Genomic DNA, 24,758 nt, shown 5'->3' on the forward strand with positions numbered 1-24,758 from the left:
TATTGTTAGACAAGTTCGATCTATTAAACTCTAATTTTAGAGGTCTTAAACTTGTGACGCTAAATCAAAAATATACAACAAATTAGCGCTAAATATGCAAATATCTTTCTGGTAATATAAAGTGAGCTGAGACAACCTTGAAATGGAAATTGAGCAGCTTGTAGATTGTCTTAGAGAGCATTCAAATTTACCAAACTATAGTATATCTTATTATTTAAAAATATATGGACAATTGGATGAGTGTGCACAAAATGAAGTCTTTAAATACTTATTTAACTCTTGGGGATCAAAAGTATCTGTATATGAGGACTCTGTACTTATAAAAAAGCTTTTTCAAATTAGTGATAAATATGATCAGATATCAAAACAGGAATTTGCACTGCAACTTATATGTATGCTGCATAGTGCCTCACTCAAGTCTATCATAGCAAGATGCTACAGTTTTATTGATAAAAATAGTATATTTGACATAATATGCAATTTTTTAATATTAGGAACTTCATTTTTTACTGGATCTTTAGAAAATACAGATCTTGATATAAACTTGGAAAAAGGAGAATATATAAAGAGATTGTGGGATATGTTAGGTAATACATTTGGTTTGTTCGATGATTCTATTTACTATATTTTTGAGTATAATGACTCACTTCATCAAATAATTGGAATTGTCTTTAAATATATTGAATATGAATCTTTTGATATGTTTCTATCTTCAGATCAACATTCCAAATATTGTTATACTGAGGAAAATAATTATTCACAAAAATATAGAAATTATACTAATACAGTATGCGTCTGTGAAAATTGGCGTGTTTTCCTAATACAGCTATTAATAACCACAAATAAAACTCAGAAGTTGAAAGATTTGGGTATATTTTATGAGACTATGAAGAATTTATACAAATATCCAGTATCCCATTTTTTATCTCAAAAGACAATAATGGAAATTGCAAAATTTTGGATTTATTTAGTTAGAAATAATTCTTTTCATTATACAAATAAACTTCAAAATGAGAAAAAACCATTGGATCAGATGCATTGGACTAGTGTTGCATCTTGTGCACCATTTATTGGAGTAAATATTATAATACCACTAATAAGATCTCTTCTAAATTATAAAGAATTAGGATATGAGGAACATTCAAGTGAATATTGGAGTATAATAAGGGCTCCAATATTGATATTTTTTTTGTTATGTCGTAGTATTATTTCTAATAATGATATAATAAGTAACTCGGATTTAGACTTCGCAGTACATACATTAAGAAGAATTCTAGACACTTATTCAAACACTTTAATAATAAATATCCAAGTTTTCATTGGAATTCTGTGTTGTATTTGGCCATTAGAATCATTGTGTAACTATCAAGAATTACCAAGAAAGGAGCAGGATAAATTTGAAATATTGAGTATTATTGCATCTAAGATACTCGATAAGTTACAAAATAATCAGGCACTTGAGTATTTATTAAGATATATGTCTTCAGAGTTGACTTGTAATGGAATTTCTAATTCATTAACAATAGCTGGAGAGGAATATAAACTACGTTATGCAAAGTTGTTTAGCAATTCACTCTATACTGGATGTCAAAAGTATTCACCTTCTCTTTGTAATTTATGGTTAAATCTCAAAAATAAACAGATCAATTATTTTGATAGTAATACTTGTAAATACTCTGATATAAATTCAAAGAATTTAAATTCTCCTTGTGAACCTTATGTATCCGAGGACTTTACAGCTAAATTGTCAAATAGTAAACGGGGAGTAGGAATAGTAAATATGGGTAACACCTGTTATATTGCTAGTTTGTTACAAGCTTTGCATTTGACAAAACTATTTATATCTACTTTATCATATTCGTCAACATGGATCCTTAAAAATAATCCAAATAGTTTACAAACCTTAATTTGTATACCTTCTTTGGGTTCTACGACTGATAATACTAAAAACATCCTTTCTTCTGGCTACTTAAAAGTTACTCCATATTTGCATAAAAATGATGTAGCTTATGAATTATTACAAGTTTTGTGTTATTTAACTCTTTCAGAACGAGTTAGCATTAATATTTCCCAAATGAAATTCCTAATACCTTTGGAAACTTGCATGGAACAACATGATGTAACAGAGTATGCTCATTTATTATGGAGTCAGTTGGCTTGTTCTAACAATATCTCTGAAGAAGCTAAACAAAGAGAAATGAGTGAAGTGAGTTATACAGATGTTCCGCAATTTACATTTGGGGGTGAAATGATTAGTATGTTAGTATGCAATAATTGTACCTATGAAAGTTATCATAAAGAAAAGTTTATGGATATAGGGCTCGCAGTAAATAATAGAAGTAGTAATTGGTCAAAGGTAATTAAAATTCAAGATTTAGACTTAACTCCAAAAGAATTTCAAGAATGTGATACATTTTCAAATTCATCTCGTGAATGTAACTCAAAATCTAAGGATTACTGTATAGATATAATTCAAGAAATTATAACTTCTTCCTCCTCAACTTCAACCATTATCAATGACCAAGATTTATCAGATGGTTCTACACAAGACTCAAATACAACAGTAGCCACAGCAACAATGACATCTGTTTTATCTAATTTAGAAGATAAGCATGATGGGATATATAGCAGGGTAGATAGTGGATCAGAATTTAATTATACAAGCTTTTCAGGAAATACAATTGTGATGAACTCCCCTACTACAGACAAAAATACTTATTGTTGGAATAGAGATGGTAAAAATTATGTTGATAATATACATTCAGCTCTGTATCAACCTGAAAATAATATAAATATTCTAAAAAGTGATATTGAGAAAACCTATCCTACTTCAAACCCTATATTTTCGGACAAATATAATTGTCAAGAACAAAGTGATTCAAAGTATACTCCCACAAATGTTCTTCAACTCTTGTCTAGTTATTTTTCACCCGAACTTCTGCCTGATTATAGATGTAACTCATGTGGTATTTTGGGGAACACACATAGAAGATATCTTATTCATAAGCCTCCTCATATTCTTATCATAGTTCTTAATAGATTTGAGTTTTTACCAAATCAGAATGTTCAGCGTAAGATCAGCAGATTTGTTAAGTTAGACAAAAAGCTTACAATGTATTCAACATGTGTCTATCATGCTGATGATTCCATTGATGGTTGGATCTTCGAGGATCATAATCAAGAAGACTACAAGGAACGAAGGAATTCAGATTGTGAAACGGAAACAACAACTTCCAATGATATTAAAATTTATGAGTTATATTCCGTAATAGTTCATCAAGGTCATACACCTCATTCAGGACATTATTTTACAATTGGTAAGAATTATTCAAATAGTGAGAGTTCAATGTGGACAGAGTATAATGATCTACAGATATCCTCGTTCCATGAGTCTCAATTAGACTCACATACTAATGGCTATAGTACAGCTTATGTTCTTTTTTATCAACTTACAGAAAATAATGATAGCTTTTGTATACCTCGAGAAATATACTTTGATATTCTGAATGATAATATGACATATTTAATCAACAATGAAGAGAGTCAAATACCACAGAAGCTACTTTTTGCACCCAATAAGGATTTATTTAAGTTTTTTGACAAAGGCATATATTAAAGGATAAGATCAATTTCTAGTACACAAAATATAAAGATGATCTTTAAAAGCAAGGTCTTGAAGTTTTCCGTAGCATAGGCGTTTTACAATCTTTACAAAGTACAGTATTATAGGATATCGGATATGCCATTCTTTCTCCATTGCAAGCCGTACATGGTGTAAATACGCATCCTAAATCTACTTGATTAGTTGATACTAATATCTGGGGACTTACGCTTATAATTGTACATTTAACTATATCCCCTGGTCTATAGCAGTCATTTATCCAGTAGTATCCTATAGATTCTAAATGTTCACCTATCAAACCTGAATCAGTACTTTCACTATGTTTACCAATATTCCAGCAACCAATATCTTGTGGTCGTAGTAAACCAAATATACTATCATATTCAACTTTTAAACCTTTATTTATATTCCCAACTAATCTTATTTCCACGCCTTTTCGTAGAAGTACTCTACTTACAACTCCTAATACAATAGATCCTATAGAATAATGAGTTTGAATACTTCCAAGAGATGACTTTAAGCATACTATTGAGGCATAAGTCGTTCCATCCAAACTTCTGTAAACCCCTGGAGACTCTCTTGTATTGCTACTTTCCAAGGCTATCCTCTGGCCTGGAATAACGATGTCATTATCTTCCATCAACTTTATGGTTAAGTTATCCTACTCCCCTATGTATAATTCCGCTGCAGATTGCAGCGCCACACACCATTATACTAAGACAAAACTCTAAGCTCAATAGAAGTCATTTACTTTCAAGCTACTTCAATTTCAAAGATATAGATACTTTAGTACTTCTTAATATGTGGGGATATATTCTTGCTGACTCTTTCCTTTTTTCGTGAAGATCCAAGATCAGCAGGATAAGGATATAGAATAATTTCTATAAAAAGTAAAGTTACTTACATAACTAATTGGAGGGTATACAAAGAATAGGGTAGATATTAATTTTAGATAATCTAGATGATCTTCTTGAGGAGAAAATCTTCTTGGACTTTTCTAGAATCTAAATACTAATGGGGGACAGAAGGGGGGTAATACACCACTGTATGTCTATATTGTGGAATAAATAGGTGTGGTGCTAGTTGCAAGATAATTTAGCATACATTAGATTAACCGGGGGATTATATACTGAAACTAGACATTAAGTCAAAATTAGGTTGAACAATATTACTGATTTCATGTCTATTACTAGAAGGAGGGCAGCTGAAAAGAAGAAGACGAAGGGATCTACTCAGTATAACAAGGCTAATACTGAAGTAGAAGAAGGTACTATGGCAAATGGACTCCATTATTTACAACATTCCATTTCTGAACTAACTAATATCTTACCGTCATATAATATGTATATATTTTGGTCTGCATCAATTATTGAAAGCTGTTTCTTTTACATATATTTAACATTATTTAGACCGATTTTAAGGCCCTTGATATTTGAAGATTATGGTCATAAGTATCTAATGAATATACTTAGTAATTTAAGTATTTTCCCATTTTTGCAATATTATAATTTTGTGAAATTTATAAACGCACTATTCAATTGGTTAGAAGCGTGGGAAATATCAAACCAAACTCGGTTACTTGGTTTTTCTGCATCATTCATATTTGGTAAAATGATCTATCGAGGTTATGAAGTATGTCCAACTTATTCTATAATAAACTTTTATCTTGGAAAATATCCAAGTTTTTCTACAATGATAATCTCAGTTATTTCATCTTCACTTGGAGGTATTTTAGCTGGTTATTTACTATACTATATGTTAAATGATTTGCAAATATTAGATGAGTCACTACTCCAATCTTTAAGAAATCAATCATTCATTAATTATCCTATACATACATTTTTTGTAGAATTGTTTTTGTCTTTTGTATACAGTCTTGGGGTTAGTATAGTTTGTAGAGCTGGATCCCACTTTTATGGAGCAGCTGAACTTTCTTGGTTCACAAACACAAATTTGGTAATAATTGCAAGGACTCTTAAAGCCCCTGCTCATCTTACTTTAACTTATTCAGCTATGTATGGTGCCTTTTCAGGTGATATACATGGTGCAATAATAACGGGAACAGCCAATATATTCGGAGCCATTCTACTTATTCAATTATTAAGATTACACAACTCTACGCCGAAGAGAACTCTAAAGAATAAACAAAGTATTAAAAACAAAAGGAGCTATAATTAGTGATTAACTGAGGATATATTAAATATAAAACCAATTGCAATTGTGACACTAAATTTCTACTTTAAGGTGTCAGGTTACATTCTAAAGGTGCTAAGAATTTCTCATATGATACATAGGAGAACTGTGACAAATGTAACTGAGTTGCTGGTTTACCAGTTTTTTGGAGAATTTTTGGAATTTTATGTAGTGGTAGAAATACGAGGCTTTCACCATTGCTTAAATACTTTAGTAGACCAAATTCATTAAGTGTCATCAAAATGTCACTACACTCAATCCGAGTCATTTCGCTTAGTTGCTGTATAGTAATAAACTTTGGAGCAGGAATTATAGTAGCTTGATTTGATGTCAAATTGCTTTGTTTCTCATTAGCTGCACTCTTCTTATCTTTTTGTTTTGTTGATGACCTCGTAGCCCTTTGAGGTATTTGGTTAGCTGTTGCTAAGAACTGAGCTTGTTGAATTGAATTTCCAAGTATACTAGTTTCATTTTGACCACTTTTATGCGATAATATCACATTTTGTTTATTATCAATCAATAGTTGAAGCAAAATATACCCCCAGTATGCAATATAGGAGACTCTTCCCAAATCTGAAAGTGGTCTCTCTGGTGACCCAGGTTTTTGTTCTAGATGTGATAAACAATATGAAAAATTGATCAAATATTTTCCATAACCTTTTCGTTGATATTGTGGCAAAATCATTATGCATGAGAGATTATTCTTACTGAATTTTTCTTTTGAGAAGTATCCGACAATATGATATCCATTCTCATCATATTCTGTTAGGATATAAAACAAAAATAAGTGTACTGAATTATAAAGTGTTTTGTGATCTAAAAAAAGTTTAGAAAGAAAGCAGAGGTTTTCACAATATACTCTGGCTAATCTACCATCAACTTCAAACATTGATAATCCATCACAACGTAATAATTCATTACCAGGAGGATAAAACATAAAGCACCCTTTTTGATGTCTATTATATTCGCTGGGATAGCGAAAAAAAGATAGACAATATTCACATATATATAAAATATCGCTATTTTGAACCTCTTTTGGATATGGAGAGTAGTACCATGTATCTACCATATAAGAACCCATAGCAATTTTTCCAATTGTCTTAACTTTAGTTAGTTCCTCATGTTCTTTAAGGTACTCTTCGTCCATTCCATCATGGGCAATATCATGGTAATAGGGAATTTCACATATAATCACATCCTCCTTTGCTATACACAAAGCATTATGAGTTAGCTTTAAACCGGTTTGTTCATCCAAGGTTTCGTTTGAGGTTTCATAATTGGGTTTACTATGTGGAAGAGGAAGGTAATCGTTTGGTATAACACGTAGCGATTCCCAGGCTAGCCAACAATCTAAACGTCTATCAGTACCCTCCCAATGTATATAATAGTCATAGCTCGCTGTGACATCTGAGGAAGTTTCACTAACTTTGTTTCCTCGTTTCTTACGACAGTGAATAACTACAGCTGGACGCCAAATTCTTATCAGGCTTGAGTCTGATGGGTTCATACCTTCAGGTAATTTAAGTAAAGGGATTCCTACTCCACGGGTACCTATTTTCTGACGATATTCACAACCCATTATCTGTGTTTTAGGAAGTAATGCTCCAGGAAATTGATTCATATACATATCTAATCCAGACATTCCATTCTTCGATTGCTTGCTTTCACTAGAAGATGCCTTATATCCTTTTTTAAGAACTGCCGATGCTGAACCATCCTTATTCTTTGTCATTACCTAACGCTCTCCGGAAATCAAATTAAAGATGACTTCTGTTATGAATTATTTATTCCACTAAGATAATATTTACAATATTGAAAAGAAAATAGGCGCTCAAGTGCTTAAATTCCAATTGCAAATACCAAAATTACTTTGTTTATTATTCAGCTGCGAAATTTTCTACATAAGTATGAGTTAAAAACCACCTTTATATTCTATAAACTTCAAGTTTCATTTCAAATAGTAATATTATAGATTTTCAGTTTTATATTAGCAAATAGTTAATTAAAATTTGTACAAAAGCTGTCTCCATATTTACCGGAATGCTTTAATATAAAATAAGCTTCTCAATGAATCAAGCTACCATTAAGTTTAGCAATATAAATCTATCAACAGTGTCTGAGGTTGTAGTTCTCCAATTTATCTGTGGTAGTCCTCTACAGTATCATTTAAAGGTTTAACTGCACAAAGATTGTACACTTAAAGACTTGTTGCTCATCAAAATAATATATCATAGTTTAACTTGATACCATCATCATTGGATAATTCCAAAATTTCCAATAACTTGTTTTATTACACATGTATAGTCCCATTTTAAATTTAGTGTAAGTTCCTCAATTCAGTAAAAACATTATCATAAATTATTCAAGTCGCATACTATTAATAGAAAGTATTATAATTCATAATGAAAATAAAGCTCTTGAGATCTTTCCATTTACACTTAAGTCGGATAATATTGATCAAAAATATTTTTGAATCCAAGTATTACATGTCATTTCTATAAGTTTCTGCTTTCTACACTCATAAATTACAATAACTTATTGATTTATCTAATTATAAGTAAGTCTCCAAATTATTTATAGTAACAACTAAATTTATTAAAATCAGCTTATAATCATTTTTGTATTCAATAATAATATTTAGGTTTTTACAATTCTCCGCTGAAGCTTCTAATGCACATTCTTATAAAATTAACTTATTTATTCTTAAATATTTCTAAACACTTCGAGCTCAAATAATCATTTATAGTTCCATTTAGTATATGCAATATAAATAATAAGACTTCTCAAGTTGAAGATGCATTAAAATACTTTTTTTTTGTATAAATATCTAACTAAATTCGGACTTTTCTTTATATGAAAAAAGCTAGTTAGTTTCTATCTTATCATAGACTTATGTACATAATATTATGTCCAATTCAAATTATTTTTGCATCATATAACTTTTCGGATATGCTGGAAGTAAGGCTACCTATATAATCAAAATTCCTTATCAAAGGATGTGATATATCTTTTACCAAAGATGCAAATTTCACATCCAACCAATTATAATTAAATTTATTCACCATATATGTAGGGGAAATCTTCTTAATTTCTGTATTGCTTAGGCAAAACAAGCAATAATAACAATATACTGAAATCAAAATGGCAGGTATCTGCTCAGTATTTATTCCAAATAATTTATTTATACTTTCTTGTATTAATATCACATAATCACTTGGGATTAAGTTACTTTTTCTAGTTTCAGTTCTCAAGTTAGAGAAATTAAAAGCTTTATCTGTATTTAGTCTAAAACTTTTACTTACTACTGGTGTGCATGTATTACATGCAAAAAAATTGCATGCATTAGACTCAGATTGAATATTAAAAATCCAAGTTTCCAATTTTCTATCCCATGGTAAATTGATCAAATTCCTTAGTATTGGAAATATTTCTTGACCAAAAAGGTAAATTGAACTAAAGTATGGAGGTAAACTTGGATTTTCCGGAGAAGAGATGATTTCTGGGAAAAAGTAAAATAGTGATTTAATTATACCTTTCTGTGTAAAAAAAAATAAAATAAATTTAGACTCATTTCCTGAATAGGTAGATAAGTTACTTGGATTATTTTGTTTTAAAGATTCTTGGATTGAAAGAGATTCTTGTTTAGAGGCTTCAGGTAATTGGAATTTATATTTACCATCCTGATCTATGATCAAAATATAAGATAATGGAATATTAAGCGAAGATTCAATTAGGGACCACGATGCTCCTTGGAATTTACTTAATGAGGGACTATTTGAGGTTTCAAGTATGCAAAGTTCCATGAGTAATATAAGCCTCTCTAAGTATAAAGAATATAGCACGAGCTCTTTCATATCTGAAAAAAAATTTGGATTGGAATACAGAATATTAATTTGCGTTAATCTATCAATCAATATATGCCTTTTAAGTCGAATTTGCAAATCTTGATTATGTATTATTTCTGGTATAAATATACGGATTAACTTCAAAAATGTAGTAATGGACTCATCAGATGACCAATTAATACAAAGATCATATATTTGGCACTGTTCACATAGTACTGCTGGTACTACTGAGCATTGATCATCATCAAGATCAAATTCAGTAGTTACTTGATCTGCTAATAATGGGACTTTATTAGACAGTTTTAGTAGGGCATTCTGAACATCTTCAGATAGTTCATCACATTCACAACATTCTTGAAGGTATATGGCTGGATCACAAATATCTGTTTCAATTAACCAAATGGAATAGTCCATAATTACACGACATCTTAGTTTAATTGAACTCATTTCTAATTTTAAATCTTCAAGTAGACCTTCATAATACAAAGGATCAATAATATGAGTAGCCAAAAATGGACCATAAAAATCTGGGCTATTATAAATATGCTGTACAAAAGATGTGATATCTTTGGAAAGTAAATATAAAGCACCAAGTTCATGTTGTAATACGTTTTCTGGTTGATAGTTTATCATAGAAGCCTTCTTTTTGCAGTCTATAGATTTGGTACTTTCAATATTTGTTTGATTATCTGAAACTTCCTTTCTAAATTCCATGTATACATCCAAAAACTCTGAAAAATTATTAATACTAATTCCATTAACATATACAGTTGAAAAAACAAAGGCCTCTAACCATGATTTAGCTACCTGCTGAATAATATGTCCATCACCAGTAAATGCATCGATACATGGACGTACAAGTGGTGGAAGCTGGTTTTTCAAGCTTAATAAATCACTGGATAGCTTAGTTTTTGGACATTTATACTTTAAATCATTGATAGTAAGTAGGTGACACAAAGCAACGACATTATGATCTTCTGGAAAAATGTTTCTTAGTGTTGAAGTAAATATACCCAACTCTCCTAGCAATAAAGTTCTTATTAATAAATTTGTTAATCTTGTTTCAACTGAGTCATTGGAACCATAACATATCTTAGTAGGGGATTCTGAACCAAAGTGGTTATCAACTTGTAAATTTTCATTTCCTTCCAAGTATTCATCTGCAGCTTGTGTTAATGAGCTAATTATTTTGGAAGAGCAATCATAAAGCCCATATTTTAAATACCACTTAAACAAATTTAGAGAGAATTCATCAGGTTGCGAATAGTAAACTGAGTAAAATAATTCATAAATATAAGCACTAAAATAAAAAATATCCATCGAACTGTCAATTTGAGATTGGTCATCGAAAATCCAGCCGATTCTATTGAAATTATCGCCAAAAATATCTCTTATAGTTCTTACATATTTCTCTAGAGTTCTCTCTATTGTTTCATCGCTAGCTATCCTTAAGGTTGTAGTAGCTTCATTTTGGAATTCTTCAAAAGCTTCATGTAGAGAAACAGCTACATATGTCATTAATGTATTACTAGGATCTTCAGCATCGGTCATATTTATGAGCTATAAGTCTAAATAAGTAAGATTTATATTCCGTAGATATATAGAGATGATCTTATTAATATCAGAAATCCCAAGCCTTCGCTTATAAAATTAGCTGATAGTAAAAAAAAAATAAACACCTTTGCGGTAAAATCTGAATTCCTTACCCTTATCTGTGATCAATATTTTTCGCCCACAGAAATAGGTAATACTGGTTGCATATAATTAACTCCTTGCTTTTTTAAAGTATTGAGAATAAAAAAATTTAGTTTTGTACGAGATTCCCAAAGTGGTCTACTGTTACTCCAAGGCTCCACATGAGTTACCCAAACTGCAACTTCAGCATAGTGTCCTGGTTGTATTGAGTAGCAATAAAAAAAAAGCGAATCTTTTACGAATTCCATTGGTCTATTGTTTACATAAGTCTCCATTTCCTTTTTGAAGTTCTACACAGTGTGAATATATTTTAGAGCAAAATTTATTCATTATCTTTGTTTCGCATATGCTCATCTTTCAGAATTATAGATTACTTACCTGGATTGCAAATGGACTAGCTTCAGAAGATATACGAAATACAATCTCAAGAGTAGCTTGGTGACATCTTCCCTCATTATAAATTGCTTGCTCTGCTAGCCAAGTATGGGGATATGTAACCTACATGAAAAAAAAAGTTGAAATATAATATATTAAAAAGTTATGAAGCCAAAATTTACTTACAGGCTGGTCATGTAATGTGGAGAATACTGTGCAATATGTTCCAATTTTTCTAACATACATTGCTCTATCATTATTGATACGAATACGATCTCCAATATTATAAGGATTTTGAAATACTATAAAAATAACTGAAGTAAAAAAACTGCTATACATATGACTCAGTGATATAGCTACAGTAGTCAATAATGCTGCTCCAGATATAAAGATAGTGTTGATATTGACTCCTATTACTATTAAAGTAATAACAATCGTGAAGAACCACAAAAATACAGATAACATTCTCTAAAAGGCAAGATTCCAGATTCATGAAATAAATTAAATAAATATTAAGAAAAACCAATTTCAAAATTTAATAACTTGACCTACCCTTAAAACATTGGTAATTCCTCTTTGACCATCAATATTACTAATAAGCTTTTTCCTTTGCTCATATGTAGATACAAAACCTCTGATAAATGCACTCTCTGTTATTCTAAATTTGTGAAAAAAATAGAGATTAGTAAATAATTAAATATATATTGTATTTATTTGTAAAAAGATTCAACTTACTTCTCATGACCATCTATATTAAAAAGCTTCATGAATATCTCATGATCGTTAGGAAATAAGACTTCAAGTACCTCCTTAGTAATGTATCTATGGAGTTGTTTCTTAGGTATTTTAGATGACAGAAACATATTGCAGTTGATTTCTTTACTTTGAATTCCATTTGAACTAACAGGAGATAAGTAATTTTCACTATTAAATCTATAAGTATTTATAGCTCCTTCCTCGTTTGAATTATTATCTGCAAATAGCAGTGATGATAAAGAAGATATAGATGATGCATATATTGAAGGAGTATAGGGCTGGGGAGTTTTTATAGTATTTGTTGAAGCTGTTGTAATTTCATTTGGATTTGTAGTAATATCATATATATTATCCATACTAGGAGAATTAGGATAAATCGATTGTTCATTTATATTTAAAGGTAATGTTGTAGAATTACCCATAAATTGGTCACTACAAGTAGGGTTATCGCGAACAATAACTGACTCAAGATTACAATCTAAATTATTAATATTAGACATATTTTTCGAAAATTCATTTCTTTTAAACTTTATAAATTCACTATTCCAACTTATTATATTGTCTGTATTGTGAACTATATCCCAAAATAGCAACTTTGCAAATTCATGAGTATCTTTTTTTGAAAGTAATTCATGTCTTGTATTATTTACCATAACAGTTACAGGATTTTGTTTGATTAACTGTAAAGCAAGCCAATTATGTATTCTACAAGTTTTAGTTCTCTCTATTGCTTTTGATTTTAACATTTGTGGTAACTTGTTAATTCCTTGGGATGGATTCAAGGATTGTTTGACTGGAATAGATGAGTCACGAATAAAGTTACTAGATAAACCAGACCATATTGAGTTCAGTTTCCTAATATAAGAATAAAAAGTTAAAAAATTCACAACTTGAGGGTTCATATTCAATAAGAATCCAGCTGAAAAATAAAACATTATAATATTTAATATTAAATTTCTTAATGCCAGTATAAACATTATATTATGTGACATAACTACAATATCCCTTGTTAATGAATTCATTTTAAATGCTAAAAAAAATGAAAAATTATAGCTTTCTTTCGAGTTTTTTAATTGAGAAATCCAAATAATAACCATTGTACAACACCAAATCAACAAAAAAATATCTGGATCTAAAATACTTTTAAAGGCAATAGTAAATCTTCCTTCTGGAAATAATATTTGAAAAATGGTATTCAATAGCGTAGATCTTATTAATAATACTATTAATAATACCAATATATCTATTCCTAAAATTATTCCGACACATTTATATTGGTCTAAATAAACTGAATATGTAAGTTCTAATGTTGATGACCTCTCATGTATAAACCTTTCAATAAGATAAATATACATAAATATTAAACCTAATTGCCATAAAATTGGTGATACTGTAGGACAAAATGACCATAAAATACTACATATCTTCTCAAAACTACCTACGGAGTTATCATCTATATTATTTTCATCATCATCAAGATGTTCAGATTCTCGGATGCTTTCTATACTATTTGTTTTATTGTGATTTTGAGCTGGATTGTTATTACTATTGCAAACTTTATTAGGGATGTTTTTTGGGTCTATTAATGCATTACTATTATAAAAACGATCATTGTAGCTTATATTGTTGATTTCATCATTAAACAGTCCAAGTGTTGTAAATTTACTCATTTTAGCCTCATCATTCTTCTATTTAACTTTGTATTCATTTATTAAAGATCCTAAGATTTCTTCACATAATTTTTGAGACATGTAATTTGTGAAATCGATCAAGGGTTGTAAGTCTACTTGCAACATAACGAGATTATAGATGCTGTAATTGCAAAGCGCCGCAATGCCTGAGATCGTATCTCGAAACTTAGGCATTACTAAATAATTATATAAAAAGTTATTAATCAATAAAATTTAAGGGAATTGCATGGGTAATACAGTTAGTCTAGAATTACTTGATAAATCTATTAAAATAAGTGTAATATCAAGATCTAAAAGAGACTGTAAATACAATAATAAAGGAGATTGCTTTACATATAACTCAATTAGTGATAAATTTAAGTTTATAAATAATTATGCAAAATGTATAGATATCATTACAAATAATAAATATATTGAAGTATTAAGATCTTTTTCTCTTAATAATTTTTATATAAACTACGATAATTCTGTGGATTTCGAATATAGCTTACTTACTTTTCAGTATTCCATACAGAATATTACTGTATTATTGAACTCTTTGAAGAATTATTTATCAGATATAATATATATTTGTTTTTGTCCAAATAATGATGAAGATTATAATAATTTTATGGATTTAACAAATATACTATTAGAATATTCAATTGTATATGAAGTTATTAAAACTGATCATATAACATGTATGATTAGAGGTATTGAATTCACACTAAAATACTTTTTAAAACCTATAATATTTAACTATTCTGATAATAATGAATCATTTATTGTTAATTCTTGGAAATGTTTAGATGTAAATGTAAATACAGAAATACCAACAGAATGTGAAGCTCACTTAATTGGAAATAAATGGAAACCTTATATATTAGTTGATACTATGTGGAATACTTCTTATTATCATGTAAATTGTTGTTATAATTATGAAATGATAGGTAAAAGTTTAATTGGTGAATCATCTTTTTGGAATTTATTAAATATCTTGTGTCCAGAAATATTATCAATTAATGATATAAATTATGCTATTTCAGTAGGAGATATAAGAAATTGTGATATTTTAGTAAATGATATATACGGTACTTCATATAAATCAATAAATTTACATAAGGATAAAATTGCTTCTTGCATGGGAAAACTACAAAGTTATGAAATCAATTCTAGTTTAGTTAATATACCCTTACCAAAATATCATTTAGATAATTCTATTTCAAAGTTTTACTATAGAAATTATAATTCATCTAAATCTCTTAAAGATCAATTTAATGTTTATAAAACATATGAAGCCAAATATTATAAATCTAATGATCTATCTGATAATAATACTGAGATTGAATCACTTAAATTCAATATATATCAAGAAGATATTACAAAAAGCTTACTTGCAATGATTGGGCATTCTATTATATATAAAGCATTTATACATGCAGAATTAACTAATGTATCTATTATAATTGTGTCAGGTTTCAATATAATGATTCCTAGTCTATTTTTAGTTATGCAAAATTCCGTATATAAATGGTCAAATAAGAAAATAAAGATTTACTTTGTTGAGGATCCACATCTTCTTGTATCTGTAGGTTCTATATTTAATTTCATAGCATTATAATATATAAAATAACTAAATATTTAACTCCTATACTTGAACATTTATTTTAATTTGCTTAGTATAACTGAAATCTAAAAATTACATAATTTGGTAAGAATAGGAAATATGAGGTACCGCTAGATATATAGTGGAATTTCGATTCAGCAAAAGAGACAACAAACAATATGAAAGGCAAATATATTGGTATTTTATATTTGAAATTAAATGAGTGAAAGGTTTAGACCAGGTGATATTTTCTCCGGTTATTATTTTCCTGGAGTTCTATGTGGCAGAGCCGTCTCCTTCAAAAAGGATATATACCAACTATTACAAAAATATTGGGATGAAATTAGTAAAACACAGTACTTATATGAAGCAAATAAATGTGGAACATTTGGTATTTTATCAAGATTATTTAAAGAAAATCGTTTTAGTAGTATCCACTTTAATACAGAATTGGAACAACACAATGAATGTTTTGAGATTCTTATAGGAGTTACAATAGCGGTATTTAAAATTCAATGCCCATTTGAAATAAGAAAAAATATTCTTGAAAAGAATTTAGTTCTTCTAGATGAATTAGAACAGGGATTATCTGGATATAATTGCGATAACAAGAATTTGATTGAAATACATCATCGAGTATCAGTTTTATATTTATTATATCTATTATATAATTCCCAATATTTTATTCCACTAGAAGATTCATTTAAACAACCACCTTCAACATTATATATAAATCCACTTCGTATTCCAATATCTTTAAAGACTTTTTATGGTATATATGAGACATTTAGAGACTGCAGTAAATATGAGGTCTTTCCAGAAGCTAAAGCTATTATTTGGCGTCTTATAAATCATGATATTATTAATATATGCTTATATGATGGTCCTCAATATTATTATAAAGATAGATATGGTAATCCTTTAACTCCAGATTTACTTGAGACAAGATTTTTAAATAATGAAGATAATATAGAATTTGAGGATAAAGTAGATCAGCAATTAGATCTTGATAGTTCTAAAGTATTTAAAAAGGTTAATGTTCTCCATGAAAAATTAATACATGAGGCTTCCTTGAACTATGAATTACAAAGTAGTATTAAGAGAATATTAAGTGATTTGGATATTCATTATAGGCAATGTATTGAATATAGAGATGAGTATTATAGAATTTGTGAAGTTATTAAGAATATACCTAAAAGTGAAATATTTAGCAATAGTGTACCTAGAAAGAAGATAAGAAACTCAAGTAATAGTAGAAAGGTAGATTTTGAATATGGTAGAGTGGAAGCAACAGATAATAATGAATCTAATGACAATTTAGACAATTCAGAGTTTGACTTTTATAAAAGCTGGCAGGATTTAAGATGTTTATCAACGATAAGAGATAATGAAGAAGACTTAATTGCTGATAAAGGTTTAGAAGTTATGACTGAAGAAGTAAATACAGCTAAGAGTATATCTAATATATCTGAAACAACAGAAGAAGGATTAAATTTGGGGAAAGAAGATTCTGAAGTAATAAATCCTCTAGATCTGGACTACATTTTTAATTCTAATCAAGAGAAAAATAAATTGAATAGTGCTACTGTTACTGGTGATAAGGAAGTAGATTATATTTTACAGAGAATAGACATACTAACATCAATAAATCGTACAATCTCTTAATAAAGTTGTACGTAAACTTTTTTTTGGGACTTTTTTTTTTTTTTTTTACTAAGTTATTTATTAACTTCACTTTATTAATTTGGAAATTCTCATATTAGTAAATTTACTAGCTTCTCTACAATATTAAAATTATATATTATATATACTTATTTAGATTTTTTTTAAAGAACTTTGTATATTTATCCAATATTTATAGCTGTCCTATTTTGTTATTATTTATATATATAAATTATGAAAACTAGAAAAGTATTGTAAATATATAAATTACACTTTTTTTTTCAAATTCTTAGTATTTTCAATAAATGTATCTTCAATTATAAGTGAGAAGTCAAATATCTAATAATTAAATAGATTTAAAGAGTTATTTTTTATTTTATTTCCTGAAATTAAATTTAAATATTGATAATTATATAAATATATATTCATTATATCTATTCCATATACAAATAGTTTATCATTAAGTTTAATCTCAGTATAGGTTCTACTTTGAATACTCAAAATACATTGAGTTTCTAAATATAATTAAGGATACAAATATATTTCTAGTAAAATAAAAGGACTATAATGAAATATTATTGACTGATTCCTACAGTCTCTTTTATTAAATATTTTAATTACCATTTGTGAAATTACTAATATATTTAGTTCATATCTAGTATTAAATTAAAACAATTCCTATATTTATATATAAGATATTATTGTAAAGAAATATATTTATTAATTAGAAATACTAAGTTAAAAATCAAATTATGAACTCCTTAGTCATCTTATTGTAATAATTAATAACCTTATACAATTCTTTAGAAACTAACTTTTATGAATTTAATATGATTAAAATTTCTCTATAGTAGAAATGTTCTTATAAAGTTTCATAATTTGATTAATATCAAAATTATCTTAAAATACAGTATAGTTAGAGTTCATCACAATTATCATTAACTTTGATTAATGAATTTAAAATGTTATTAATTTCAATATATTTTACTTTTCTTTCCCCTTCAATAATTTTTTCCTTTACTAAAAGTTCATTAATTGAAAATGGCTCCTTCCCCTTAAAGTCTGTTATCTTTTTATCAATATCTTGATCTTCACTGCTATACATCAATTCTAACAATGTAGGTTTACCCATAATAGCATCAGAAATTCCAGTGTCAACAAGGAAAAGTTGTTGATTGCATCTAACATTAATCCTACCATTAGGTTGAATTGTATGACCAATAACCATTCGCTTTGCATTTAAATATTTAAGACTCTCCTCTAAGAGCTTGCATGAATGGTCATGTGATCCTATCGCTATATTTCTTGTCCACAAAGGTCCATCTTCATCATAAAATAAAGAATTGGGAGATATATCACAAATAGAATGTTTTAATAATTCATGCGCTAACTTTGCAATTTCTTTTAAGCCCATTCTAGCATATTTTGGAACTAAACCAGCATGTACATAAATTGTATCATTTACTTTCATAACAATATTAAGATTTCTCAAATATTTTCCAATAAATCCATGTTTTGACCACTCATACTGTCGCATCATCTTACCTCCATATGAATCAAAATCTTCATCAGTAACATATTGGAGTTGCCCACAAAGGTTCATCACCTCATGATTTCCTAATAGCTGGATCAGTCGACTATTCTTTTCCAAGGCTTTGAAACTTAGGTTGTAAAATAATTTATAAATTCTTAATCCATGATGTCCTCTATCAACTACATCACCCATCTGTATCAGGAGTGTGTTGTTAGCAATCCAATTTAGGTTTGTGTCAATTATACCAGATAAATATAATATAGTAAAGACAGACTTAAAGTCACCATGTACATCACCTAAAGCTACTACACGTCCACTCCATTCTATATCTACTTCATCAAATCGTTCCTTTTCATCTTCATCAAATAATTTACTACGTACTAATTTGTGTGTTCCATAGTGAGGGTCTCCTAAATCTTTTATCCATAAATTTGTGTTATTGCTATATAATTTATCTTGTATAGTATTAAATGGCTTACTATTCAAGATACTTACACAAAGGAAGAATAAAAGTAGTATGTTTGAGACTTTATTTACTTCCATCCATGTATATGTATTGTATTAATTTATATAGATCCCAACTTTTCTAAATATATTACTAACTATACAGCAATATTTCAGGTATAACCAAAGTAAGTATGTGAAAAAGCCCATCTAGCGGGATCAGAATATTTTGTAAAATACATCAAATATTAGAGACATTTTAGAAATACAATTATTATATACATCAGATTTATTTATATTGAATATTAAACTTTATATATTCTAAAAAATTGATTTCATCTTTCCTTTCTACTTTCTTCTTTTTGGCTTAAGCATGGTGGACCAATATGCTCCCATTCACTCTTCTCTTGAATATATGCTCTATAGATAACAGTTCAGTTTACAATATAATCAATATTATTGTAATATACAAGTTTAAAATATATTATTCAAAGAAAAGTTGAAATTAGTGTTATTTCCAAATTTCGTCAAATAAACTTACCTATATATGTAGATATAGCATATAATATTTACTACTATAACCGATAATATTGCAGAAGCAAGTAATATATAATTCTTATTTAATACAAATTTTAGCAAATAAGGTCCCACAAAAAATATTCCACAGGGTAATAGAGCTAAAAATACTGAGAATATGAAGAATTCATGTAATACAGTCTTATTAAAGGTATCATTAAGTATTCTGGGTATTCCACTTGGTGCTGGGCCTACACAAGAATCTTTAGATCTCATATTTATTTTTAAGTTAATAAACTTAAATTAGTTACAAAATCTAAATAAAAAGATAAGAAGGGAAATAGAAAAGGGGAAGGTTATCCCGTGGAATAATATGAGAAGTTACCGCCTAAAATATAATAATGACTAACCCCCTAGTCAATATAAAGTAAAATCTAATAAAGATAATGAAAAATTGTAAGAATTTGGGTGATGAAGATAACAGCTCAATATATTCCTCTAAATATTTAAAATGTACTTTAGAAGGACCACGAAATGTTGGTGGCTATGGTTATATTGGAAGTAGAACCCTATCAGAGACAGCAGATAGAAAAAATACAATAAAACCCATGACAGTAGAAAATATACTAAAATTAATAGATATAAAAATAAATGAGCTCACCTCTGATTATATAAATTTTGATTTAATAGGGGTAGATGCCGCTGTAGCAAATGCGTTAAGGAGGATCTTACTAGTTGAAGTACCAACAGTGGCTATTGAGACTGTTCAGATATATCAAAATAGTGGTGTTATCCAAGATGAGGTACTTGCTCATCGTTTAGGACTAATTCCATTTAATATTGATTTGGATCTCATAGATTTTAGAGCTGAGGATCAAGATTTAAATGAAAAAAATTCAGTCTGTTTTAAACTATGTGTGGAATGTAATAAATATGATATAGATGATAAAAATGGTATTACAAGCAAAGCTATATATTCAAAAGATCTTATTTGGGTCCCAATGAGTGAGTCTCAAAAACAAATATTTGAGAAAAAACCACCATCAGTTGTATATCCAGATATATTGATTACAAAATTGAGACCAGGACAAGTAATTGAAGCTATATTATACTGTGAAAAAGGTATTGGTAAAACTCATGCTAAATGGAGTCCTGTAAGTACAGCAACATATCGTTTATTACCTGAATTTAAATTCCCAGAAGGTTATATTACAGGTAAAGATGCAAAAGAATTTGTTGAAGTATGTCCTATGAATGTTTTTGATATTGAAGATATTACAGGTAAAGTATATGTAAAGAATCCAAGGAATTGTACAACATGTAGAGCTTGTATTGAGAAATTTCCAAAGAAAGTGGAAATATTTAAAAATAAACATCATTTTATTTTTTCAATTGAATCTACGGGGTCTATATCACCTATACAATTAGTAAAGACAGCTATAAATATTCTTCGTGAAAAGAGTCACAAAATAAATAATTCTATAGATATTTTTTATGAATAATAAGGATAAGGATTAAATAATATTTGAGATTTTATCTAATATTTATATATTCAAAATATAGTGAGGTAATAATTTCTGGAATATTAGCTTTCTATGTATAGTGAATCATAAATAAAAATTTAAACTATTATTATTGAGTTTTAATTATATCATTATCTTCTAAAATATAATCATTAAAAGTATTTAGTTCTAAAAATATATTATTTAGTTCAATACATAATTTTCTGGAAAATTCATAATCTGATATGATGTAAATATTAAAATTACTTGGTACTAAAGTGCAATGGCAAGCTTCCTCTTTTATACATATTTCTTCATGTTCATATCCAATATAAAGAGAGCTAAATAATAAACAAGCTAACTCATGTTTACAAGTAAATTCTCGTTTATAATTAATGACATTTTCTATGTAAGAATGACAGGAACAAAAATTTTTCATAACAAGATATGTAGTCCTCCGATCTTGACTAGCATCTACAGTATAGAAACGACGTTTGCTGTTTTTACTAATATAAATATTAATTTTATTGGTATCTATTAAAGAAATAGCTCTTTGTAGGAGACCTGGACATAACTCTGCTAATATATTGAATATATCAACATTATCTTTATGTACCAATGGCTGTAATATATCCATTTCTTTGTGATCCGATCTTATCGGACTCATTTGTTTTAATAATTCATTTATAAGCTGAATATGTTCATTAAAAAATGTTGCTGGATATTCTAATAACAAACACATTACTAGTAGTTATACTTTAAAATTTAGAAAAAGGGATTAAAAAGAAGAAAAACTACATGTGTAATAAGATTTCTAAGCGCCAAAATGAGCGCCTCAAGTTCATAAGATATACGTGTATGTATTTATTTATACATGCCTTTATCTAAGACTTTTTTTTTTTCTTTTTCTTTTTTTTTTTTTTTTTTTTTTTTTAACAAGTTTAACATAATGTACGAGGTCTTATTCTATTTTTATGGTCTATTGTACCAATAGTTTTCACAAATATCTGTGGTTCATCGGGTTTTTGTCCATCCTTGTGAGGATTTGCAGCACACTCTGACAAATTACATATATTATTACATTCCTGATGAGTTATAGGTTGTTTATTTACATCATAATCTTGAATATAATTACTTTTAATATCTTGCATTTGTTTTTTATATTCGAAATATCCAGGAGGGTAAACTATTGTTTCATATACCATAGGTTTAAATATATCTTCAGGAGTAGCAAAATTCGTCTGCTTTCGTGATATATTATTGTGTGGGGTATTTACTTCTGTACCTGAACAATATAAAAGAGTTTTCATAGGATCAAAACATAACTTTGTAGATTCATAAAGTCCATTATTTATTGAATTTAAATTTCCAATGTTTTGATGATTGTTATATGTTTGATAACATGGATTTGATAAATTATTATTAATTTGAAGAGGTGCAGGTATATTTCTAGGATAACAAGATGAAGTTATCTTATTGAATAAATTTGATGAATTAGGTGCTGTAATTGGATAATTTAATGAATCAAGTGAACTCTGACTACTATATCCAAAAGATGGTAATTTCTTAGAAGGAAGTTCCTTAGTTTCCATTACTTTCTTATCTAAAATAGGTGTTGGTTCAGTAATAATCCTAGTTGCATTTTTAACAGGGGGTGGTATTTGATTATATGTAAATGAACCTTTATTTAAATTATTTAATTTTGTATCTTGCAATACAGGCTTTCTTACTAAATTAGGTGGCATATCTGGTACAACATAAGGTTGATTAATTGAACTTTTATTCTGCTGAAAATGTAGTGGATATGGTACTGTAGGATAATCTACTGAATCTTGGGTAATATATTTGGGTACATTATATTCTATAGATCTATTTGGATGATATTTCTCATCTTGCTGTATTTTAAGAGGTTTATATATTTTCTCTACTGATTTATTTAATTTTGTTCCTTGTTTAGATTTTAGATCTGAAGTTGACATATTATTTTTATATTTACTAGTTGTTAAATTTGTAGGTATCCCATTATTCTTCCCTCTATTATTATTTAAAATAGATGACTTTGAGTCACTTCTTAATTTAGAAGTTGAATTTGTTATATTTGTACTTTCTGATCTCCTATTTGTTTGTAAGCTTTGCCTAGGTACACTCAAAGGTCTTTGATCAGATGAAATACGTGCCCCTCCATTATTAGAACCAGTCATATTTTGTATAGATGTACGTTTTGACATCATTTTATTAGTAGATGGTTTTGCAGATGTTACTACTTGTTTTTTAGCCTGGGTCTCTATAAGTGGTACTGCAGGTTTTTGAATAATATTAGATTTTTCTTTTATATCCGAACTTATATATCTAGATTTAGATTTATTAATATTACCATTAGTTCTTTCATTCAAATTCTCTAGTTTTTTCTCTTTATCACTATTTATGATAGCTTTTGTAATATCACAAGTTCCTGGAGTCATTACTGGAATAGGAACTGGAATAGGATAGGAGTGATCTCCTACTGGGATTGGTCTATTTGAATGTACTTTATTTGGATGTACAATTTCTTCATAAATATCAGAAATAGGCATGCCTGAAGCTCCCATTGGTACAACTTTCACATTTTCATTTACAGGCCATACCCCAGCATACCCATAATTAGATACATTGTCTCCAAATTGCTGGAATCTTGAATTATTCATATTTTTAATAATATCAAAAAGTCATTCTTAGTATTTAAAGTTAATTATAGGGCCTACTTATTATTACTAAGGAAATAAGGTTTATATACATGCAATGTAAGACATAGACTCATGATGTACACATCTGAAGGATAGTCTAATTAATATTAAGAAAATATACTAAACAATTATAATAAAATTATTCAGTAATATTTTACTTTTAATATATCTTAATAGTATACTTCCTTTTTAACTTATATTTTAATATGATTGTGTTATTTTCTTTTTTTAGAAGAAAGTCCTTTTAAAATTCAATATATCATATTCTTTATAAACTTATGAAACTACCTAGAATATTTATAACATCAAATATTGTAAAAAAAAATGAGTATATGAATTTTATAAAATAGTTTTCTTTATAATATTGTACCAAATCTAAAGTTTAGGTTCTTTTAAATCTAATTATAATCCAATAAAATTAGAGAACCTAATAGAACTCAATCTACTTATGATATCATATTATCAATAATTAAATTGTTAAATAAAATGTCAAAATTATTATATTATTAATATCCAAGATTTCTTTTTTTTTTTTAAGTGTGTTAAAAAAAATCTTAATTAGGCGGGGAACTTAGGCGGTATTATTCCCCCCACGCCTTAAAGGCACACTATTTG

The 24,758-nt window shown here is 28.2% G+C and overlaps 13 protein-coding genes across 13 annotated transcripts, besides 21 other annotated features; 5 read left to right on the top strand and 8 right to left on the bottom strand.

Moving 5' to 3' along the window:
• Positions 1–142: 142 nt before the first annotated feature.
• Positions 143–3,616, top strand: CMU_024120 (ubiquitin carboxyl-terminal hydrolase family protein; the record flags this gene model as incomplete). Its single annotated transcript, XM_002139720.1, has 1 exon — positions 143–3,616. One exon carries the CDS (start codon positions 143–145, stop codon positions 3,614–3,616), a length of 3,474 nt encoding a protein of 1,157 aa, XP_002139756.1.
• Positions 3,617–3,659: 43 nt separating this feature from the next.
• Positions 3,660–4,262, bottom strand: CMU_024130 (uncharacterized protein; the record flags this gene model as incomplete). The annotated part of the gene is made up of 1 exon (XM_002139721.1): positions 3,660–4,262. The coding sequence occupies one exon, from the start codon at positions 4,260–4,262 to the stop codon at positions 3,660–3,662; it is 603 nt and encodes a 200-aa protein (XP_002139757.1).
• Positions 4,263–4,801: 539 nt separating this feature from the next.
• On the top strand, positions 4,802–5,800 carry CMU_024140 (uncharacterized protein; the record flags this gene model as incomplete). The annotated part of the gene is made up of 1 exon (XM_002139722.1): positions 4,802–5,800. One exon carries the CDS (start codon positions 4,802–4,804, stop codon positions 5,798–5,800), a length of 999 nt encoding a protein of 332 aa, XP_002139758.1.
• Positions 5,801–5,861: 61 nt separating this feature from the next.
• On the bottom strand, positions 5,862–7,547 carry CMU_024150 (MOZ/SAS family protein; the record flags this gene model as incomplete). The annotated part of the gene is made up of 1 exon (XM_002139723.1): positions 5,862–7,547. The coding sequence occupies one exon, from the start codon at positions 7,545–7,547 to the stop codon at positions 5,862–5,864; it is 1,686 nt and encodes a 561-aa protein (XP_002139759.1).
• Positions 7,548–8,730: 1,183 nt separating this feature from the next.
• Positions 8,731–11,211, bottom strand: CMU_024160 (uncharacterized protein; the record flags this gene model as incomplete). The annotated part of the gene is made up of 1 exon (XM_002139724.1): positions 8,731–11,211. One exon carries the CDS (start codon positions 11,209–11,211, stop codon positions 8,731–8,733), a length of 2,481 nt encoding a protein of 826 aa, XP_002139760.1.
• Positions 9,357–9,379: a sequence feature (AT_rich).
• Positions 11,212–11,378: 167 nt separating the features above from the next.
• Positions 11,379–14,156, bottom strand: CMU_024170 (mechanosensitive ion channel family protein; the record flags this gene model as incomplete). Its single annotated transcript, XM_002139725.1, has 5 exons — positions 11,379–11,645; positions 11,734–11,853; positions 11,917–12,198; positions 12,283–12,388; positions 12,466–14,156. The coding sequence occupies 5 exons, from the start codon at positions 14,154–14,156 to the stop codon at positions 11,379–11,381; spliced, it is 2,466 nt and encodes an 821-aa protein (XP_002139761.1).
• Positions 12,225–12,246: a sequence feature (AT_rich).
• Positions 12,417–12,446: a sequence feature (AT_rich).
• Positions 13,409–13,443: a sequence feature (AT_rich).
• A 198-nt stretch (positions 14,157–14,354) lies between the features above and the next one.
• Positions 14,355–14,394: a sequence feature (AT_rich).
• Positions 14,395–14,403: 9 nt separating this feature from the next.
• Positions 14,404–15,777, top strand: CMU_024180 (uncharacterized protein; the record flags this gene model as incomplete). The annotated part of the gene is made up of 1 exon (XM_002139726.1): positions 14,404–15,777. The coding sequence occupies one exon, from the start codon at positions 14,404–14,406 to the stop codon at positions 15,775–15,777; it is 1,374 nt and encodes a 457-aa protein (XP_002139762.1).
• Positions 15,771–15,801: a sequence feature (AT_rich).
• Positions 15,802–15,981: 180 nt separating this feature from the next.
• On the top strand, positions 15,982–17,427 carry CMU_024190 (uncharacterized protein; the record flags this gene model as incomplete). Its single annotated transcript, XM_002139727.1, has 1 exon — positions 15,982–17,427. The coding sequence occupies one exon, from the start codon at positions 15,982–15,984 to the stop codon at positions 17,425–17,427; it is 1,446 nt and encodes a 481-aa protein (XP_002139763.1).
• Positions 16,406–16,435: a sequence feature (AT_rich).
• A 119-nt stretch (positions 17,428–17,546) lies between the features above and the next one.
• Positions 17,547–17,593: a sequence feature (AT_rich).
• Positions 17,594–17,636: 43 nt separating this feature from the next.
• Positions 17,637–17,660: a sequence feature (AT_rich).
• A 104-nt stretch (positions 17,661–17,764) lies between these two features.
• Positions 17,765–17,858: a sequence feature (AT_rich).
• Positions 17,859–18,023: 165 nt separating this feature from the next.
• Positions 18,024–18,044: a sequence feature (AT_rich).
• A 59-nt stretch (positions 18,045–18,103) lies between these two features.
• Positions 18,104–18,151: a sequence feature (AT_rich).
• Positions 18,152–18,340: 189 nt separating this feature from the next.
• CMU_024200 (serine/threonine protein phosphatase, putative) lies at positions 18,341–19,501 on the bottom strand (the record flags this gene model as incomplete). Its single annotated transcript, XM_002139728.1, has 1 exon — positions 18,341–19,501. One exon carries the CDS (start codon positions 19,499–19,501, stop codon positions 18,341–18,343), a length of 1,161 nt encoding a protein of 386 aa, XP_002139764.1.
• A 188-nt stretch (positions 19,502–19,689) lies between these two features.
• Positions 19,690–19,733: a sequence feature (AT_rich).
• A 4-nt stretch (positions 19,734–19,737) lies between these two features.
• On the bottom strand, positions 19,738–20,194 carry CMU_024210 (uncharacterized protein; the record flags this gene model as incomplete). Its single annotated transcript, XM_002139729.1, has 2 exons — positions 19,738–19,822; positions 19,944–20,194. The coding sequence occupies 2 exons, from the start codon at positions 20,192–20,194 to the stop codon at positions 19,738–19,740; spliced, it is 336 nt and encodes a 111-aa protein (XP_002139765.1).
• Positions 20,195–20,364: 170 nt separating this feature from the next.
• On the top strand, positions 20,365–21,420 carry CMU_024220 (DNA-directed RNA polymerases I and III subunit RPAC1, putative; the record flags this gene model as incomplete). The annotated part of the gene is made up of 1 exon (XM_002139730.1): positions 20,365–21,420. The coding sequence occupies one exon, from the start codon at positions 20,365–20,367 to the stop codon at positions 21,418–21,420; it is 1,056 nt and encodes a 351-aa protein (XP_002139766.1).
• Positions 20,537–20,571: a sequence feature (AT_rich).
• An 11-nt stretch (positions 21,421–21,431) lies between the features above and the next one.
• Positions 21,432–21,480: a sequence feature (AT_rich).
• A 47-nt stretch (positions 21,481–21,527) lies between these two features.
• Positions 21,528–21,627: a sequence feature (AT_rich).
• On the bottom strand, positions 21,551–22,162 carry CMU_024230 (uncharacterized protein; the record flags this gene model as incomplete). Its single annotated transcript, XM_002139731.1, has 1 exon — positions 21,551–22,162. The coding sequence occupies one exon, from the start codon at positions 22,160–22,162 to the stop codon at positions 21,551–21,553; it is 612 nt and encodes a 203-aa protein (XP_002139767.1).
• Positions 21,928–21,949: a sequence feature (AT_rich).
• Positions 22,163–22,311: 149 nt separating the features above from the next.
• Positions 22,312–22,354: a microsatellite.
• Positions 22,355–22,361: 7 nt separating this feature from the next.
• Positions 22,362–24,104, bottom strand: CMU_024240 (uncharacterized protein; the record flags this gene model as incomplete). Its single annotated transcript, XM_002139732.1, has 1 exon — positions 22,362–24,104. One exon carries the CDS (start codon positions 24,102–24,104, stop codon positions 22,362–22,364), a length of 1,743 nt encoding a protein of 580 aa, XP_002139768.1.
• Positions 23,103–23,124: a sequence feature (AT_rich).
• A 137-nt stretch (positions 24,105–24,241) lies between the features above and the next one.
• Positions 24,242–24,312: a sequence feature (AT_rich).
• Positions 24,313–24,599: 287 nt separating this feature from the next.
• Positions 24,600–24,656: a sequence feature (AT_rich).
• The last annotated feature ends 102 nt before the right edge of the window (positions 24,657–24,758 follow it).

Source organism: Cryptosporidium muris, genomic scaffold (assembly GCF_000006515.1).
Source record: "Cryptosporidium muris RN66 scf_1106632353999 genomic scaffold, whole genome shotgun sequence".
NCBI classification, from domain to species: Eukaryota; Apicomplexa; class Conoidasida; order Eucoccidiorida; family Cryptosporidiidae; genus Cryptosporidium; species Cryptosporidium muris.